Source organism: Lycorma delicatula, chromosome 12, assembly GCF_047948215.1.
Source record: "Lycorma delicatula isolate Av1 chromosome 12, ASM4794821v1, whole genome shotgun sequence".
Classification (NCBI taxonomy): domain Eukaryota; kingdom Metazoa; phylum Arthropoda; class Insecta; order Hemiptera; family Fulgoridae; genus Lycorma; species Lycorma delicatula.
Genome location: NC_134466.1, coordinates 53,139,043 through 53,161,426, shown reverse-complemented (window position 1 = coordinate 53,161,426; position 22,384 = coordinate 53,139,043). Strand labels below are relative to the sequence as shown.

The 22,384-nt window shown below is 31.4% G+C and overlaps 1 protein-coding gene across 6 annotated transcripts in view; it reads right to left on the bottom strand.

The window, feature by feature from the left end:
• Positions 1-4,189: 4,189 nt before the first annotated feature.
• LOC142333153 (uncharacterized) overlaps positions 4,190-22,384 on the bottom strand; it is a 42,379-nt gene continuing 24,184 nt past the window's right edge. The window contains exons 8-11 of one of the 6 annotated variants that reach the window (XM_075380092.1): positions 20,101-20,263; positions 12,313-12,364; positions 10,047-10,169; positions 4,190-4,418 (exon numbers count right to left, since the gene is read on the bottom strand). In XM_075380092.1, coding sequence (XP_075236207.1) covers positions 4,247-4,418; positions 10,047-10,169; positions 12,313-12,364; positions 20,101-20,263 — 510 coding nt within the window. In that variant the 3' untranslated portion in view covers positions 4,190-4,246. Of the gene's footprint in view, positions 4,419-6,571; positions 6,704-10,042; positions 10,170-12,312; positions 12,365-20,100; positions 20,264-22,384 lie in introns of those variants that run through there. The other 5 variants (XM_075380094.1, XM_075380098.1, XM_075380097.1 and 2 more) reach the window with 5 other exon arrangements.

The window sequence follows — 22,384 nt, the reverse complement described above, 5'->3', positions numbered from 1 at the left end:
ATTTCATTAACAACTTGTGCACTCTTTTAAATCAGACCATGCAGTTTCAGTTCATAAATTTATCCACTGAAACTTACTAACTTTATCAAAATTGGTTCTTCACAACAAGTATTGGATACTAGAATTTTAAAAGTTCACTTTTAACTTTTCTGAACACATTTTCATTCCCCTTTATCTTCACACCATAAGAATTACTGTTAATGTTATCAGCAGTATAATAAACAAACTTTTCTTCGTATTATTTGTATTTATACACACACTGCAAAAGATACAGAGTCAAAATTTAAGAAGTTTCACCTGACACTTCATTGAAATTTTAAAGTTTAACTTGAATTCCCTCCTCCAGACTGAAATATCTTACAACAGTCAGAAAAAGTTTTACTTCACTTCTGTTTGAGCTATTGTTACTGTTACATAATTAATATTTTCCAAAGAATGCAATACATTTCAAATATAAATGATGAAATAGCTAACAATAATTGCTTCTGTTTTAGTTATAACAGTTGAAAATTTTGGATCATATAACTTTTTAACTAGTTTTGATGTGCAGTCTGATAATTTAAAACTGAGTTCGTGTCTAGTAGTGTGGTATGAAAATGTAGCTTCTTTAGCAGCACACTCCAGATCACTGTTATAGTTATTCCCATCTTTGGCTTTAAAAAAATCTCTTATGTTTGCTGAAGCAGTAGCATTAATAGCATTCCTATGTTTAGCTGTTCCCTTTCCTTTATATGCAACAGAAAATTCTCCAGTACATAATGTGCAATAAACGTTCATTGTTACTGTCATTACACAATTTAAAAATTTGTATTCCTGTTGTTGGTTAACATTAAACACACATTTTCTTAATAAGGATAAACAACATATTGCCCCTGCTGTGTTGCAGAGGCATGACTAAGTAAAAAGTTGTGGCAAGACCGGGATGGACTTCAGCACTTGCTCCAAGGTCAGCTGAGAGATGCAAAGCGCCATAAGAGAATGTTTAAAAACACTATGTTTTACATGGTACCACCATGTAAAATGGAAATTTAATGTAATTTTTTACATGGAAACATTTAAAAAATAGAATGTCAACAATTATGTCAATGTGTTATTCATATATGCTTTTCATGTGAAAATTAGTTGTAAAACTTAGGAAAAAAAATACATATTTCACAATCTACATAGCCTTAACATTCAGTAGCAGTCTTCTTATACTGTTTCTCTACATTCCTTTTTTACTTTTTATTAAGTAGGAGAATAAATTAGTTGTTTAGCATAGAAAACACCATTTAAGGAGTTAATGTAAATTCATTCATTCTACACTTTTCCTTAAGTAATATTTGTAGCTAATTTTTAAATTCTACACAACCTTACGGTTTACATTATGCCTTTCTTTGCATTTTTCACATTTTATTTACAAAAATTATGAAAATATGTTAAGTTATAAATACTTATTTCAACAGTATATGAAGTAATGTGCAACATAGAAAATGTGTGAACTTTTTGCTAAAAAATTTATATTATACAGATTTTATTTGTCAGAATGTTAGTGTTTTAACAGTATTATAAACATGGGAGTCAATAACTGGCTTTACGATTTGCAATTAATATACATTACATTGACATTTAGTTACGCATACAGACTGATCTACAAAGTTTGATAAAAGAATAATATGGAATTTTTAAATTTCCCTCAAACTGCCAATTTTTTTGTGTTTGTACACATGTCCCTACGTATGTTCCATTGGTAGTCATATTAGATGCTTAGTTTATTGTTGAAAAAAAAGTTGCATGTGTTTTGGTATGGTCGGCTATTTTTAACTTGTGATTAAATTTTTCTTTAAGAATGGATTGAAGTGCATACCACTTTGGAAATGTTGAATGTTATTTTCAACATTTTGCATGTTATCTTCTATGAATAAAAGATGCATTTACAAGGGGTATAAATGTTTCCAAGAGGGCTGGTTGAAGATGACGAATGTCCTAAACATCACACTACAAAAAAGTTAAGGAAATGATTATGGAAAATCACCAAACCACTATCAGAGAGATTGCTGATGATGTTTGACCCATCCTAAGCAATTTTTTCAGATGTTTTGGGCATGAAACTTGTGGCAGCAAAATTGCTGAATTTCAACCAAAAGCAGTGCCGAATGAACATTGCTCAGGAGTTGCTAAATGAAGTGGAACTGCTTAAATGGGTCATTTGGCCCAATCATCCCAATGAAACCTTCCTGTAGAAGTTCAATAGAATGTGAAGGTTCTGATCACTGTTCTTCAATTTCAGTGGCTTAGTGTAACATGAGTTTTTTACACAGTTTTGTGTGAAGCAATCTGGATTCACACTTCACTACTTGTTCATAAATGTTTGGCAAAAAACAACACACTGTTATGATGTCTCAGCCTCACAGAAAAGGCCCCCTGTGACTTCTTCCTATTCCAACTAATTAAGGATGAAGTTTTGTCAATATTGAAGCAATAAAGACAGAATAGCTGAGGAAGCTAATTGCATTCCAGAGGTGCTTCGAAGATTGGAAAACGTGCTGGTACAATTATATCTGAAAGGGAGTACATTGAAGTGATAAAATCCAATATTGATGAGTAAATTCCATATATTTTTTAATCAAACCTCATATAAGTCAGGAACAGCTTCAAGGTGATAGAAATATAGCATAAAATATATATTTTTTTTGTAGAAATATAGCAAACATCTAGTAGGGAACATAGGAAGACTTATAATTCACATTTGTGTTGCTGTAAACAGAATTTTCATGACTGAAATGCCCAACCAATAATTTTCTGGTGAAAATTAGCAATCATGTTATACCTAGTTATGTTACAACAAAAAGGGTTACATTACAAATGTCAGGATTTATGGTCTGTCACTTGTTTTAATTTCAAAGACCTGGAGTACAGGGTCCATATTGAAAGGATAAAAGCCATAGTTTTTTGTTTACATTATCATTGCAATTATTTTCTAGATATCTTGTTAATTTTGATAATGAAGTTATCCACTGCACAGATGACAAGACAGGATTAGATGCTACACTTTGATATTCTAAACTGTTAATGCATTGGAGTTAAAAATCCCAGCAATTAATTGTAGAAAAGTTATGCAATTCATTTTTGAATGGTGGGACTAGTTTGGGGCTCCTGTATTCAACGGAAAGCACATTCTGGTAAAATTAGTTTTTAAGAAAAAAATTTTGGTGATAATTTAAAAAATACAAAGATAATTATTCTAATTAATAATAGATAATTATTCTTCTAGAAAGAGGGTTAAAATTTTTGGTTAATTTTTTTTCTTTTCAAGTGTAAGGGCTGTAAAAAAAAAATTTACATTTTAAATGCAATAGTTAACTTGCAATATGAATTTAAATTTGAATTATATATTTTTTGTTACCACAGATCATCAGAGTGCGATGGGCCAAAATGTTTTATAGTGATTTAAAGGCTTATCGATGAGTGAGGTGCATATTAAATAAAAACATTAGGTAATTTGTGAACTTGATAAATTTTTTTTAAGAACTTTTAGAAGAAATGGTTTTGTTAAAGTGGCCCAGTAAAAATTAGAATTTTATTTCGACCAAAACACTCCCACCCCCTTTTCCAATCTTTTCAAAAATTCAATACATGTTTTTTCCCCCATAGTACCTGTCTACCAAGTTTGAATAAAATTAGTCAACAGGGTCCAGAGTTATAATACCAAATACAGCCCAACATATGTTCTAGAAAACTAGAGCCTCTGGAATCACTGTAAGGTATTTCTTCAGAGGATGATATGTATGAATGTAAATGAAATGAAATGTATAAATGTAAATGAACAGTCTCATCAGGTCGACCATTTGTAAGATGTGTGGTTAATTGAAACCCAACCACCGAAGAACGCCCATATCCATGATCTAGTATTCAAATCTACCTCAGACACCCTATACCACATCTAGACCCACTCAAAACCTTTTAAGAATACAACTGGGCAAAAGGTGAGTATTTTGAAGGGGAACAGAAAGTGATTGTAAACAGGACATTTTAGATATATATACATGTTTAACTAGTAAGCCACACCATCCTAAAGTATCACATTTATTTATTAAAATAAGTAAAATATAATTTAAATGATTTATATACAAACTTAAAAATTTATTTAGATTTAAAAAAAATTGTCTATATATATATATATATATATATATATATATATCAAATGCACTTCAAAACCACACAAAAAAAGATTAAAAAATAATTACTGTTAACTAACATGTGTATTTTATGCAAATGTTAGAACTTCTTCCCTTGCTAAACGCTCTTGTGCTATATTATACAGCTTGCGATAATATTCTTCAAGCTGAGAATAAAAGATTTGACGGTGAGTTTTTCTGCGAGGAACATAATGTATTTTTAAATCTGCAAATATATCTTCATGAAATGAACGGGATTTACTAAAACAATAAAAAAAACAAATCGGATTAAAAATAAAACAAAACCAACCAATTGATCCTTGCTGGTAAAAATCTCAAATTTATTTTTTTGGATAAAGAAAAACTTAAAATAACCAAAAATATAACTTAACCAAAATATTTCTTAATAATTATATCAAAAATTCAAAGACACAAATACAATGAGTATAACAGATATTGTATTTACCAATCTAACTTACAAAACGTAGTTGAATAAAACATAATACTATTTCAGGTTTCATAATGTTTAGGGAATAAAGGAATTAGCATTATTTACAAATATAATGCAGATCAAAAGTACTATTTTACCAAATAGTAAAGGAGTTTTCTCCTAACTACTACAAATAACAGCACTAAAAATAAACATAACACTGGTTTATGAAAAAAAGAAAAATATTTTGTGTAACCAATGAAATAATAGTGAAAACAGTGTAACAGAAAGAGTAGTTTGTTATGAGCAAATTTTCATTTATTATAAAAATCGATACTAGTTTTATTAAGAATATTATATTAATCATAAAATAGGCCATGCAACTACATGAATACTGTTTACAGTATTATAGTATTCTATTTACAGCACTACGAGTGGGTCCCCATGATTATAATGTCCTGGTGATATCCTCTCTCCTTATTTATTGCTAATTGTACTACTTCCTGGAATGAAATGGATATAATTTAGAAAATGTATTTTTAGCGACACCCGTTTTTGTAGTTTTCTTCTTTTCTACCTAAGAAGTAAATCTGCCACATTTATGAATGATTTCCATGCTTCTCTTCCTTCTGGTTGTTTTTCATCTTAAAGTTTGATATTTGAGTTTTAAAAATTTTCTTAAATGTTAAAATCCTTCACTTTCTTTAAAAAAATTTCTCATAGATAGTACTTGATGTGAACTGGAAGAAGAAAAATCCTGTGTTCACCTTACGCCCATTTCTTTTTTTTTTTACAAATGCTGCTCTGCTACTGTATAAGAATCCATGAGGTCTTAATGTTGCACATTTGATGTAGATGGCACATTCAAAAATTCAATTTTTTCTTCTGTTTTTAAGACAAAATTAGTAATTACTAAAATGATTCATAGGCTCATGCCATACCATAGGATCAGGAAAATCTGTTTCCTTTCATCCACTAAATCCAATTTTTAACTTGATCACCAATTTTACATCTCTGTTGTGAAAATTTGACATTTTGAAGGTAAAATTCACTTATAAAACACATGTTAAAGACTGTCTCTCTATTGATTTAATCTCTGTAGATTTATCAACTAAATGCGGTGAAAATAACAACTTAGAATAGAGAGTAAAAACAAGCAATTATATTGTAATCATTTATTTATCTTAAAACTGCTTACAACAATCCAGAATTAAGCCTTGAATGAAAGGTGTTCTTTAAAAAAAACTTGAAAGAATCAACTCTATGTTACAAAATGTCTTAAATACATGACATTGTTGGTTGATGGTAATGCAACTGGAAATCGCAGATTAAATCTTATGCTGATAGGCAAGTCAAAAAGACCACATGTTTATGAATGACCAAAATTTTCCAGTTTACAAAAACCAAAACAAACCATGAACAATGAGGTTAAAAAATTAGAATAGCTTACTGGTAAAAATGGGAACATTTTTTGATATTAGATAATGCACCTACTCATCTCCTTCAGTTAAGCTGGTTAGAAAGAGGAAAGAAAACTCAGTTCTGTTTCTAACTCCAAATATCATTTTACAACCTGATTATTGAATGCATTCATGCAAAGGTTAATCAGAGTTCCACTACTAGCCAGTGAATAAGCTGTATATTTTTAACTGACTTCAAAAGCAGTCTGTTCTTATTGTCATCTTTCATTATTTTAGCCTTAGTCACCACCAAATGCACTATTGAAAGTTTCTTTGGTAGTTGAGTGTAAGATCTTTAAAAAAATTATTTGACCAAGTGGACAATTTGACGATGTTCTTAATTTTGTTATCTTCACATCATCACTACGTACTGGTTTGTTACAGTGTAATAATGCAAAGCCTGAATTCATTATAATATTTAAATTATCATACTTTACAAGAAATGAGAAATTTATTACTAGAAATTTTATATTATAAGATATATACATATTCGTGAATTCTAAACAGCTTAAGTTCACACTCACTAATTATTATTTAATATTGTATCTTTGCATTAATTTTCATAACATAAAAGAATAAAATTTCAAAATTTTCTTAAATCATTTTATGCATCAATTAAAATTTTTCAAGTAGTTAGTTGTGCTTTTGATTTGCCACTGAAAAAAAGTAAAAAAATATTATTTAAGTAATATTTTCTTTAATTTTTAGTGCATTTTTTGAAGATGTAATTTATATAAAATTATTAATTTGTTTTTTAGTACAAGGGACATTCAATAATTAACGAAACAAACTGATGTAGAGAAAAAACAATTCATTCAATGACAATGAAACTTTTTGAGGGTCAAGTTGGCAACCTTGGGAACACATTTAATCAACTGTTTGATCATAATTAACCTAAACATAACCAGAAGAGCAACGTTTAGCAATAAGATTTTTACTATCATAAAGTGTGAAACCAGTGGAAATCTACTCAAGAATGTTGAGACAGTATGGTGAAAAGTGTTTAAACTGCAGTAACATGTATAAATGGGTGGAACAGTTTAATTTGGGCAAACAAGTGTGACTGATCTCAATCGCTCTGGAAGACCAGTTGAAGTTTCGACAACTGCACTGCAAAATCGCATAAATGATCTTATTTGCGAAGACAGGGGAGTCAACATTTCCCAAACTGCCAGCTTATGTAATATTAGTGCTGGAACCGCACATTCAATTATTCATGATGTGTTGAATTATCGCAAAACATGTTCGAGATGGTTTCATGAGAACGTGCCCCCACATTGCTCAGAGAATGGGAGAAACGCTCAAGAAGTTGGGTTGGGAGGTGATGCCACATCCTCCTTACAGCCCAGAACTTGCCCATCCGATTTTCTTTGTTTGGCCTGCTCAAAGATGTTTTAAGTGGCAAGAAGTTCAACCGACAACAATCCACAAATGGTTCAAAGCAAGGTACAGACTTCTACGCTGCAGGTATAGAAGTCTTTAGAAGTCAGGCGTCCAAATGCTGCTGGAGACTATGTTGAAAATTACTGTAAGTTTCATTGTCATTGAATAAATCATTTTTTTCTCTACATCAATTTGTCTTGTAATTATTGAATGTTCCTTGTTAATTTAATGTTCAATAACACTAGTTAATATGATTTTTGTCCCTAGTACAAATGCAGTTTTTTATACTGTTTTCGAATATGTATTTAAAATTTCTCCATCACCCATAGTTTTTATGTTATTTTAATTTTTTTTTAATATTTTAAAACATTTTTCCATCCATTTGTGCATTATCTAGTCTAGTATACATTCATCAAAACGATTCCAGTTATGAGATAGTAGTGAACCAGTAAACACATAATTTGAGTGTTTACTGAATTATTATGAGTGTTTTGTGTGTCTGAATTATTGTGTATTACATACTAAAACTTTATTTCTTATAATTAATTGCTAGTTACAAAATGCCTAGAGTTTTTTTATATCATCCTAACAATTTTTGTTATCTATGTGGTGAAGCGATGCTCAAGTCCCACAGATGAAACCTAACTCCATTATTAAAAATGCGTTATGAATTTTATTTTGGATGTAAGTCGGGAACCAAACAAGGGCCTGGGTCTCAGCCTTATTTACTGACAAGAAAATTTAACGTTGAGATTTAAAGTTACCCAAAAAATAGTCTGAAATGCTTGCTTCCCAGCTAAAAGGATGAAATCTTCAAAAGAATACAAAGATATGATCGTAATCATCATTCTGAATTTAAAGACTTATTTTTCTATGATATTTGACAAGAATTGACATCTCTTCTTTATTGGAGACACTTTGTAACGAACATAACCCAACAGAATGGTGCTTGTTCACAGATTCCTCTAAAGTTAGTTTAAAAGCTGTGCTTCTGCATAATTACAATAAATTTCCATCAGTACCTGTAACTCACTCTGCTAGTATGAAAGAAATAAATGAAAACTTCTAATTTATATTGGAAAAGCTTCAATATGCTGTATATGAATGGAATATTTGTGGATTTGAAGGTAATTGTACTTATCTTGGTTTGCAGCTTGGTTATACAAAGTACTGTTTTTTGTGTGAATGGCAGAAAAAACTGTAATGTGTACTGTAGGGGCAGAAAAAACCATTTCATTAGAAAAGAATGGTCTGAATGCGAACCACTCATTCCTGAACAGAAAAATGTGAAACATGACCCTTGTGTAATCCTAAAAATGTGTTTCTACCTTAGTTTGATATCTAACGAAGGTAACTAGGATTAATGAGGAATTTTGTCAAGGCCATGGACAATACTTCTGGTTTCATGTACTTATGGACCATCAAGAGGGATACTCCATAGGAAAAATACAGTAGAAAATCATCATTTCTTACTTTCTAGGTTAGTCAAATGTTTGAATATTGTATAGTTAAGAATGCAGAAGGTAATAAAATGTTTGAAATTATAAATGCCTGTTTTTCAGAAACCTTGCATGATGGGGAAAAACAGATATAATGTTTGAATTTAGGAGAAAAACTATTATCAGAACCACATATTTTTCTTCCTGGGACAAAAAAAAAGTTTTTTTTTGTTCCCAGTGCAATCAGACACAAATGATTCTAGAAAAATTATTATTTATTCAATGACAATGAAACTTAATACTACTTTTTAACATAATCCAAACTACATTTATACATTTGTCCCATCTTTCTGTGAGCTTTGTTTATTCCAGTAGTATACAATTATTCACCAATGTGCCCAAGCCATTCCTGACCCACTCATTACTGAACTTGGTACAAAATAAAAACTCTGAGAACAAAAAAAAATCTGATAGAATGAGATAGGGCCAATAAGGTGGATAATGTGAACACCTCTTGACCCAAACTTTTCAATATCTTCCATATCCAAGTGGTATATGGGAGAACATTGTTTTCCTAAATAATTGCAGTAAATTGGAGCTTATAGTCCAAAATGCTGTTAGCATCACCTTACTGGCTGACAGGGTCAGTTTTGAATTTTTTCCACCAATCTTCAATTATCTTCAATTAACTGGTGACGTTCTGTCAGATTTGTTTAATCTACTTATAAAAATTTGCACAGTTAACACATTTTTTAACATCTGTGAGTAAATTTATCATATCATGCTGTTCTTCCATGGTACAAGTTTCAAGCATAGCCACAATTTTGAACTAAAAAAGTTGATAATGTACATTCTTTTTCAACAGCTGATATTTTCCACGTCAATGGTGCTATTGCCATTTGTTTCTTTAATTATTGAACAACTATTAAGTATAGAATAAATTAATTATTTATAACTGCTTGTCTCTGGCAAGAGTTGTGGCATCTCAACTTTTCAACTGGAGTTCTCAGGTTCGAATCCCAGTCAGACGTGGCACTTTTCATAAGCTACAAAATTTCCACTTAAAATTCCCGCGGCATAAATTTCAAGCTTTTGAGTTGAATTAATCATAAAAAAATACATTGTACGCAAATCTACCTATATAAAATTTTAAGAGATTAAAAATCTACTTACTTACCATGGCTTATTCCTTTGCCATTCTGGACAAGAATATATACAACACTTACATCTATTATTTTTAAGACTTTCTAGATCGTAAGAAGTCATTTTAGAATTGTAATGTGGATTACGTATTTGTACCCTAAAAAAATTACAAATAAGTTTAAACACATCCCTCATTCAACATTTTTATATTTAATTTACTTCTCTATCTATTAGTAAAACTAGAAATCTGTTAATAGAATACTTTTTTACTATCAAATTATTTATATAATATTTTTTTATATTTGAGCAATTAATTAAAATATATGATTTTTATGATACATAAAAGGATATGATTACATTTATTTCTAACTAATCTATTATCTGGGTGCCATTTGTACCTTACCTTTATATCAGTTCATTTGTAATATTCATTCTAATGCTAATGGTAACAATTATTAAGTATATTCACAAGATAGTAAAAAAAATTCATTATCAGTGCATCTGTACAATAATTAATGGCAAAATATGGGATTTATCCTTTCTAATGAAGCTATGAATTCTGCAGTGTAAGAACATATCAGGCAGCAAAAACTTATCTTAGGGTTGCAAAGATGCAACCCAAGATTAAGAAAGGTAAGTCATGCATAGGTAAATTTTATTTCTCGCTATATGTCAGTTGGTAACACTGTACTCAAGGTTATCAGCTTGAACTGTTGAAATGTCCTTCTTATGCATTAGTGCTATACCACCAGTATAAATTTGTCTCTACTGTGTTAACTAACTTTTCCAAGAACGAATGTGTACTTATTATTGAGTCTTATTGCGCATATAAATCTTATAAAATTGCGCATATAAAAGAATGAACCATTCATTGTCCTGCACAAGTCCAGATGGTAATCCAGCTCTTCCCACATACTCACCAGCAAGTCAAGTATAATGAATGCTACTCCTCTCCTGTAGTTAGTTGATGTCATGGATTTTCTCCAAATAAACAATGTTTGTCATTGACTTTGGAAGAGTCATGCTGATGTTTGATAATTTTATGCGGTGGTTCTGATCTCCAAATCTGCAACTGTCGATTTACTGACCCACTAATGTGGAATATCGCTTCATCTGAAAACATGGCATTTTTCAGGTAGTCCTCATTTTCATCAATGTTATTAAGCATTAAAACTGCAAACTCCCCAATCTTTTCAGTTTGTCATCAGGTTTGATTTCATATAAAAGTTGTATCTTATATGCACATAGAATAAACATTTTATGCACCACTTTGTACACTGTAGATTTAGGTATACATAACTCTAAAATGCACCGTAGCATGAAAAAATTCCAAATTCTGTTCAGATTAGACAGTCTGCCTGGTGAATTCCCCCCTGATTAAAACACTGGAGGTGGCACTCACATCGATAATTATGCTGAACTGTGATAACTGATCTTGTTTCGACAAACCAAATCACACACTAAGCTTTCTGCTGTGGTGCTGTCATGACAGAGTGAGAGTGCCGACTGGATACACAGTGGTCACACACAGTGGTGCCAACCGTGACGAATATTAGCAATGAAAGATATAGTAATATAACATAAATATGAAAACTGGATACTTTTAACTGATTCCATTATTTCATTATGATTGTTTTGGATCCAAGGAGTTGTTTTATAAACCCCACATACTGTAGGGCAATGAAATATGGACTGGTGACAAAGCCAGTAAGGTAATTAATAAACCTTCAATATGTGGTGATAAAAGAGAATGTTGAAAATAACAGTAACAAGTTAATAAGACAAGAATCAGGTATATAAATCAAATAACTTAAGACAAAGAATGTAATAAATATGTTGCAAGTTAAGAAATTGCAGCCGACTGGCCAATAACAAAAAATATTTATTAAGTATTGCTTTAAAACTGGAAAATATAAGAAAGCAAAAAATTTAGACTGTTTACACATTGATAGATTACTATCGGGGTATATTTTTTAATGACACACTCATATTCAATTAACTTAGACATATTCTTCATTACTGGACTAGGAAGTAAATTACCTTAGTCACTTTTGACAGTCAGTTTGTAGGTTAATACTGTTCCAAAATACTACCAGATTATATACCCTAGATCCATATAATATGGACTATGGGGGTTACAAAACAGGATATCCTACTAGAGAGTCAGTTGCTAAATGCTAACTGGATTTATATCAGATGCTTCAGTGGCTGCATAAAATAGCAACTAACATTGTGAAAACACTACTTGTGGGGGCCAGTCCAGTTTAATTAATAAAAACAACTCTTCCCACACAACTTACCTGTGAACTGGACAAAAATATTCTTCTTGGTCAGAGGTACTTAAACCAGGCTCTAAAAACAAGATCAGACTATTATAAAAAGAAAAAAAACATTAAATGATAATAAATAAAAGCATAACTTAATCTGCTAATAAGAACTTAACCCTGCTTAAGAATTAAACATTACTGAACCTGAACTTAAATGAACATAATTTAAATGGACTTATCTGAAACCCTCCATCAAGATCTCAAAATCTCTTCATAAAAAAGAGTTTAACATATTTACCCTTTTGCAATACTGTCAACTATGTATTTTTATATTTCTTTTTCATCTGGAAGGTTCTGGGTTTGAATTCCAGTCAAGCTTAGAATTTCTCACAAAAAAAAAATCATCTCAAATCATAGAAAAAGAAAAGAGCAGTTTATGAGATTAAATATGAGGGATGATCAGAAGGTAAGTTACACCCCTCTATGAAACAAACAAATATTTATAAGACAATTATTTTTTATTGAACAAAAACTACATATTTTTATTTATTTTTCAACATAATTACAAAGTTTTTCTAAACCCTTTTCATACCTTGTGACAAGTTTTTAAATTCTTTCATAAAAATTTCCTTCAACCATTTAAGGACCACTTTCTTAAAGTCATCATCATTAGTGAAACGCTCCTCTCCCAGGTCTCGCTTGAGAGGATCAAACAGGTGGTAGTTGCAGGGTGCTAGCTAGGTCAGATCTGTAAGGCGGATGAGACCACACTTACCACTTGAATTTTTGCAGGAACTCCTTTGTCACATGAGGAGTAGTGTTGTCATGAAGAAAATTGACCCCCATCGCTCAATCTTCCAGGTCTTCGATCTTTAATGGCTTCATGCAATTTTTTTAAAGTCTCACAATAAGATTCGGCATTGATTGTTGCTACTTGGGGCATAAATTCACTGTAAACAACTTCCTCAGATTTGAAAAAGACTGTCAGCATAACCTTTCGAACATGTGGGCATGTTTTCACTTTTTTTTGGCTGTGGCGAATTTTTGTCTCCATTCATGTGATGCTTGTTTAGTCTCAGGAGTGTAATGAAGCACCCAGCTTTCGCCTCCCATGATGATTTGTTTCAAAAACTGTGGACTAGTCCTGGAATAATGTTGAAGAAAAGAATGAGAGCAGACGCAAAATGTTGATGTTTGTGGTTGTCAGTCAACAGATCTAGCACCTATCTTACGGTAATCAAGCTGATTGTGAATAATCGCAAACACATTACCATAACTGATGTTAAGTTCACTTGCAATCTCTATAATTTTAATGAGCCGGTTACTCAAGATCATTTCATTCACGGATTCTACCGTTATCCATTGTGTTTGCAGTTGAAGGACGCCCACCCACACACACACACACACACACACACACACACACACACACACACACACACACACACACACACACACACACACACACACACACACACACACACACACACACACACACACACACACACACACACACACACACACACACACACACACACACACACACACACACACACACACACACACACACACACACACACACACACACACACACACACACACACACACACACACACACACACACACACACACACACACACACACAGTTGAAGGACGTTACTCACACCTGTTATTCAGTTTCTGAACGTTTCGCACCATTTTGTGATCGTAAAGCATGACATTGCATTCTCACTGTACACCTCAACCATTTGGCAATGAATTTCACAACAATTGTAATTTTTTCCCCACAAAAATCGGACTACTGAACACACTTCTATGTCGGACGAAACCCCTAGAGACACACCATATTGACGATACTACACATGTATGGAAACATGAAGACAACAATGCAACCAGTGCTGCCATAACAAGACATTAATATATTCCTTTCAGTTCAAGAACACAGCAAGGGTATAACTTACTTTTTCCACCTCTCAGAGATCATGAAAAATGAATATTTTTTATGATGAAATGGTAAAGTGAAATACTTTATTGTAAGTGTAGTGCATAAACTAAGAACACTTTTATTGATATCACTGGTCTTGTTTTCTAGAGTTTATTAACTTTAATTAGTAACTGAAAAGCAAGTATAAAAGCATTGTAAAAACTGAAAGAACTAAGTAGTTTTAAACATAGAAGTTTCTTGCATAAATTATCCAACTTCCTGTTTTCCAAAGCTTGTACACAACTGCTCAAAACCATGATTATGCCAATCATACTATATCTTAAACAAGTCTGAAACTTGGCTTTTTAACTATGTTAATTCAATATTAGGTTTTTTGAAAAGATAAAAAAAAAAATGAAGGAAATGTGTGCCCCTTTTTTGCATCTTTTTGATTTAATAAAATTATGAAACATGCTAGAAATTTTAAACATTCATTTTTGCTTTATTAACAGCAAATAACTGATCCTTTCTTTTTCTCATTTTTTTAATGCTGTTTTTTTAGTTGTAACAGTAAAACAGTATTTAAGTCAGTAATAGCTACTTTTAAACCTTGGAATGGAACACAAAAGTGGCAGGAGTTTCACAGATTTCTCCCTTCGAATCACAGAGCCTGGATAGTGTCCCTTGCTGCTGTATGATTTCTGTTAATCGGGCGTGTTTAAGGGTTTATTTTCATGTCGGGTCTAAGTTTTAAACCTTAATTCATATACTCATTTTGATTCACTGCAAATTTGTGTATATAATAAATAAAAATTAACCATTCCATATAAGTAAAAAAAAGGGATTACATTTTTTTCTGTGCTAGAAATTTTATTACAAATGCAGAATGTGTTGCAATACATGCAGAAAAATCATGTCAACATCGCATAATAGTTTAAAGCAAATGTTATTACATGATGGGTTAAAGTAACTTTTCTTCTCTACAGCACTTATTTTTAAAACAACTCAATATTCTAACTTTTTTTTTATAGCTGACAAGAATTATAATGTTAATCTTTATTTAATAACAAAACTGATTTTCATAAAAAGTAAGTTGTATTTTAAAACGTGATGTATTTTAAAAATGGAATCAGTCATAATTTTAATAATATGATTCCTAAATAAATATAATTTTTATAGTCCATAGAATATTATTTAGAAGACTTTTACTATAAATATGAGGTGTGACTGAAAGGTTTTAAGACTGGGCCTATAATTTCAAAATTACAGCACTTACAGCCTATCGTGATGGATGTCCTTCAAAGTAACCCCCTTTTGACTGAACACACTAACTCCCAACGATTTTTCCAGTTTTTGGAAGCATTCCTGGAAAGTTTCTTTCGTAAGGACGTTAAGGACCCTATTCATATTTTCCTGGATGCCTTCATTGAGTCAAATCTGTTCCCTTTCAATGAAAATTTCAATTTAGGAAACTGAATTGGCAGGTACTAAATCAGGGGAATAGGGGGGTTGTGGAAGCACAGAAATTTGGCCAAAAATTCCATAATCAAGAATACACAATGAGCCAGTGCAGTGTTGTGGTGGAGGACCCACTTCTCGTCTTGCCAGAGTTCAGACCTTTACTTCCACACCTCCATTTTTATGCAAACTCTGAAGGACACTTTTAGAGTGTTCCTGGCTGACTTGTCTGCCCCTGGAGACAAAATCGTAATGCACGATACCCATAGAATCGAAGAAAACCACTAATTGTCTTCACATTTGAAGACAAGCAACTGTCATGCTTTATTTGGTCATGCCGAACTTTGACTCTTACTGCAATGACTGTCCCTTTGTTTCTTGGTTATACCCATAAACTGATGATTTCTCACCTGTAATTACCCTATTTAAGAAATCTGGGTCAGCTTCAGCCCGATTTAGCAGTTCTTGGGGGATTTCCAAGTGGGTGTTGTTTCTGCTGGCCTGACAACAATTTCAGAAAGAATTTTGTAGACATTCACCTCATTTTCAAATCTTCAATTAAAATTGACTATACTGCTAGAAACTTTAAATTCAGTCCATCAGCTATCTACCTAATTGTTAAGTCTGTAGTCAGAGCACACTAATTGCGAACTTTGAAAATGTTGCTGGCTTCTTTGACTGATTCTCTAAATCTGTTGAATCAATTAAAATATTAAACCTTAATATTGTTGATTAAAATATTTGACCAGCTCAGACATTATCCCCGAAAGCCATTTTTGGAATTCATAAGTCTCTGTTTGTGTAAAACAAAGTTTTACACAAACTTGTTTTGTTTTTCATCCATTTTGCAAAATTAATAAACTGCCACAAACTGAAAACATGTCTTCATTCACCAGTTGCCATTCTCTATAGAACAAAGATATTGGGGTGATTTTTTCAGGACGTTTCAAGGACAAAAAAGCTTCCCTTTCCACACCTCTGGGCATAGTACCCCTCCCCACTGAGCAATGGTGGCACCTGTCTTAAAACTTTCCAATCACACCTCATATATATTCATATCCAGAAATATGTACAACTTTTGACAAGCAGTTGCATTATCAGCAAAAAATTATTATTTAATACAAACATTTCAATTTTAACAATATAAATATATAATGTTAACATTTAAAAAATAATTGGACAGATGTCATTGGCTGTTTTTGGACAGTGACCTTTTATTTAATCAGTGCTTTATACTAATTTTATGTAGATGCAAGAGTATTTTCAAAGGTACCACATTTTCTTGTAGAATTCTTTTAAAATTCTCATAAAAGCAAAATTCTTTTGATTTTTTGTACTGTACGAGGTCACTCAATAATTAAACAGACAAATAGCTAAACGGCAAAAATGGTTAAATAAATAAATACAACTTTTTTATCTACTTAAGTTCTGGCTCAAAAAGACATATCCAAGTTTCATCACAGATCAAAATCCTGTCCAAAAATGCATCAATTTGTTATGTGATGAATGGTAAGCTCTCTAGGAACCCACCTTCCACAAGTCTTACAGTAGTTCAGTTTGTTTTGAATGATGGAATGAATTATGCCAACACTTACTCGACATTTTTCTTCAAATTGTTAACTGTTAAGTCATTGATCTTCTTGGATAAGTGAATCAATATGAGAATCTAACCCCAAGGTCGGCACTATTACTGGACACCTGGAGCGAAGCTCATCGGTTATGCTTTTGCTGCCACTTTTTGCGTAAAAACTCACACGGTTCATGCCAACTACTGCTGTATTGTTTGTTACACTCTTTGCAAGGTTGCCAACTAACACTTACAAAAGTTTCAATTGCCTGCATTTAGCATTTCCTTCACTAAAAATGTTTGTTTAATTATTGAATGACGATCGTATTTAGTAGTTAATATTAATTTTAATACACACATTTAATTTTAATATAACTCTAATACACGTTTGAAAACTGTACCAGTCTTTACTTTCTGATGTAAAGAAATAGAAAATGCCTTTGTTTAAACAAATGGACAAGAATACAATGTTAATACCCTTATACAATGTTAAGGCATGAAATTCAGTGCAATTTTTTTTTTTTCTAAATTTAACTTTGTTCTAAAACATACATAAACAGTAATTTTTTTTATAGAATCTTAACAAAATTATAGAATATAAAATTATACTACTGGAAAAATCAATAAAAACACAGTTTTTGTCAGTTTAAAATGAATAAAATGGTATTTTATCCACTTTTTATCGTAATACAAGGGGCATTTCATAATTAGAGACAAACTGATGTAGAGAATAAACGGTTCATTCAATAACAATGAAACTTTTTGAGGGTCAAGTTGGCAACCTTGGGAACACATTTAATTAGCTGGTTGATCATAATTAATCTATACATAAACTCTGTTGTTGATTTCAGAATTCAGCTCCGCTTAAAACGTGTATGTTAGAATGATAAGATTTTTGCTAAAAGATGTGAAACTGGCAGAAATTTACTCAGGAATGTTGAAACAGTATAGTGAAAACTGTTTAAATTGCATTAATGTGTATAAGTGAATGGAACAGTTTTTTTTTTTGACTACCATGCTGCAAAATTGCATAAATGATCTTATTTGCAAAGACAGGCGAGTCAAAATTTCCCAAATTGATAGTTTGTGTAATATTAGTGTTGGAACCGCACATTCAATCATTTATGATGTGCTGAAATATCGCAAAACATATTCGAGATGGATTTCAAGGAAATTGAGTCAACACTGTAAAGACACCCAGATATGCCTTTGTTCTAAGCTCAAAGAATGATTTGAAATAAAAAAATAAGTAATAAAAAAAAACTGTGCATTAAAGTTTCTAACAGCAAGGTAACTTCTACACTGTGGAAATCAGAAAGCTCACAGAATGATGGGATAAGTATCTAAATGTTGCTGGAGATTATGTTGAAAAATAATGCAAGTTTCATCATTGAATACATAGTTTTTTTCACTACATCAATTTGTCTTGTCAGTTATTGAAGTCCCTTGTACCTACGGGTTTTTTCAAGTAAAATCAAACTTGTAAAAATAACAGAGAATAAATAAGGTTCATTTTAAAATTAATTGTTTTCATTCACTGGTTTATAAAATGTTGATAGTTTTCCTTTAATGATGTATACGAGGGTTTGATAAAAAAATACAAAAAATTTTTTTATATCTTCAGACCGTATAAGTACAACTGTCACAATTTTTTTTTTGTTGTATTGGTATACTTGTCCCTAACATATATTTACACTGGTAGCCAGACTGGATGCTTAGTTTACTGTAGACAAGGCTGTTGAAAAGGTTGCATGTGTTTTGGTATGGTTGGTGATTTTCAACTCAACATGTAAGAAAATGTAAGAAAGAATTTATATTAAATTTTGCTTAAAGAATGAAATACGAGCAGTACTGTATTGGAAATGTTAAATGTTGATCTGGCAAATCTTCTATGAATAAAACAAGCATTTACAAGTGGTACAAACATTTCCAAAAGGGCCATGAAGATGTTGAAAATTATAAGCGCCCTGGATATTCTAGCATCATCAACAGATAACAACATCGAAAAAGTGAAAAAAAAAGATTATTGGACAGTTGAAAAAACTGTCGGAGAGGTTACTGATGACATTGGCATATCATCTAGCTCATGCCAAGCAATTTTTCAGATGTTTTGTTCAAAATTGTTGAATTTCAACCAAAAGTGGTGAATGAACATTGCTCAGGAGTTGCTCTGAATGAAGTTAACAATGATCCAGAACTGCTCAAAGCATCATAACTGGTAATGAAACAAGGATGAATGGGTATGATGCCAAAATTAAGGCCTAATCGTAAATTCATGAAGGGCCAAGACTGAAAAACTCATTAAGTTCGATCGAATGTAAAAGTTCTGATCATTGTCTAAATTAGAACACCTTAGGGTAACATAAGTTCTTGCCACCTGGTTGTACAATCAATAAGGGTTACAACCTGGAAGTTCTACACAGTTTGTGTGAAGCAATCTGAAGAAAACGTCCAGATTTGTAGCATAATAATTCATGGCAATTGCACCACAATAATGCACCTACTAATACTTCACTGCTTGTTCATGAATTTTTGGCCCATAAACAACACCATTATGATGCCTCAGCCTCTGAATTTTACAAGCTGAAAAGAATCATGAAAGGATGATGTTTTGCTAACATTGAAGAGATAAAGACAGAATTGCTGAAGGAGCTAAACGCCATATTGAAAACTGCTTTGCAGAGGTGCTTGAAGATTGTAAATGGCACTGGCACAAATGTATATATCTGAAGGGGAGTACTCTGAATGTGACAAAATCAATATTAATGAATAAAGACTTTTTAAGAATAACTATAATTCCACATATTTTTTTATCAAACCTCATATACTAAAGAGCAGTCTTAGTAAAAAAATGTATACATAAAAATAAGCAAACCATTAAAAAATTCACCAGATGGACTGTCAGGTCTTAAAGTTTGTTTATTCAATTTTTCTAATTGCTCTTCTGACAAATCTTTTTTGTCTTTAGATTTTTTCTTTTGTTTTTTATTAAAGCAACTAAACCTTTTTTTTCCTTTGCTTTTTGTAGATGAAGCCGGCTTAAAAAAAAAGATCAAAAAATTATAACATATATTAAATAAATAAAATAACTTATGATAATCAACACACATAATTTACAAACACAATGAATGTCAAAAATTAATAATATAAAACAATACAATAACAGATAAATTATAACTACAACAGAAAAACTATAATTATTAACATTTTATTAGCAACTGCAAGAATAAAATACAAATTGCTATTTTTTGTCCTTGTTTTAATTTAGCACTATTACATGAATAAAATAGGAATAAGTTTTACTCCATATACTGACATGGAAACTTAGAGAAACAGAACAACTGAATAACATAACCAATACATTTTCCAAAGGTTCTGTATCAAATACACTGAATGATATGAAACAACTCTTCTTTTCCTGCGGCCTTAAAAATGAATATCAGATTTCATGGGATGTCTTCAGTATCACTAAAAATAGATAACTTTCCTTTTCAACTTTAAATTAAACTTTAAATTAAACAGGAAATAATCTAGGAATATAAATTTGGGGGAAAAAAGTGGAGATTGAACATTGACCAAATGCTTCTAGACAACTACTTCTTAGTGAATCAAGCACTACCAAGAAGGAATAAAATGCCTGATGCTACATGCTTGGGCATTACATAAAGTGAACCACCTCCATAATCATTTAAAAACATTAAAGTAAAACCTTTCAGTGATAGTTTGTCGCTCAGAAAAACAAAGATTAATTCCTTTGCCTTCATGAAAACAAAAAAATCCTATTTTAATAATCCATTTGAATTATATTCATTATTTTGCAGTTTGATATTCTACTTTACAGTTTGAAGGGTATCTCTTCAAGCATAAAGTCATGTTTTTTTGATGGACAAAAGCATTTCGATCTGCAGTCGAATGTTCTACCACTGAGCTATACCCCCTGTTATATACAAAAAAGTATTTCACTGATTTTGAGAATTTTCAAAATACTACTACATTACTGGATATCTCTCTTCAAACTAGTCACAATTGCAGTGGTAGGGAAGGAGCACAGGAAGGAGGTATTAAATATGGTTGTGAAACAGGAGGGAGTTTCAAACCATGTTATAATGAAGTCATAGTAGATTCATCATGTGATTTTCATAACTGGTAGTTAGTTATTAGGTTCTGTATATGCATACTCATGTGCAGCCTAAATTTAGTTTGAACAGTTGTACTACATTGATCAAGTTTTCGTCCTTTATGAATTATATTAAAAGACTATATATAGCTCCTATCACAGCTTCACCCGCACTAAATGATTACTTGCATTTCCCATAGCGGTCAATCTTTTTATTTTATGTTTTTAGTTAAGTAACTGGAGGCAGGTGCAGCCAGTCACACATACAGTAATGGTGGCAGTGCCTGTGTTGGTTGAGCCACTGCACCATATACCTTCACACCCCTTAAAGAAATCTGAATTAAAAAATGGTTTTTAAATATTTATGTGAAGTGTATTCGCAAGCCCAAATCTACTGAATATTTTGTTTAATATAGTTGGGATTGGAAAAATTAAAAATTGTTGTTCAAAATTTGTTTTACATTTCTTCACTATTCTTTCAAGGTCGAATTTCAAAAAACCTAGAAATTGGTTTACTCAGATTGATTTCTTCATTTGTTACGGAGAAATTAAAAAAATCCATTTTAATCCTTGAAAATTGGAATTTCAAAAATCAAGAAATTGGGTTTTAGACGTTCAAATGAAGATTACACACTCAAAAAAAGAAATCAAGCTGTTATCTTAATTTGTTATAGAGAAATTAAAAACATATTATATTTCAATATTATTCCACTTTACCCATTTAAACTCAGAATTTCAAAAAAATCCTTTCTTAGTATGCTAGTTACACTGTAAGAACATGTATACAAATTTTCATTAACTTATCTTTAGTAGTTTTTGTTTGGCGTTGAATATGAATCATTCACGATGTGTTGTCTTTAATTTCAATAACACCTCTATTGAAAATATTTCTACTGAAAAATATATTGTGAGCGGCTCACTGTAAGAAAGAAGCAAGAGAATTTAGCAGCTTACCACCCAGTGGCCAGAATGAGAAGTGTAATTATTTTTTTTTTTAGATAACATTTATGAATAACCATGTTAGGTCAAGATACATGAATCA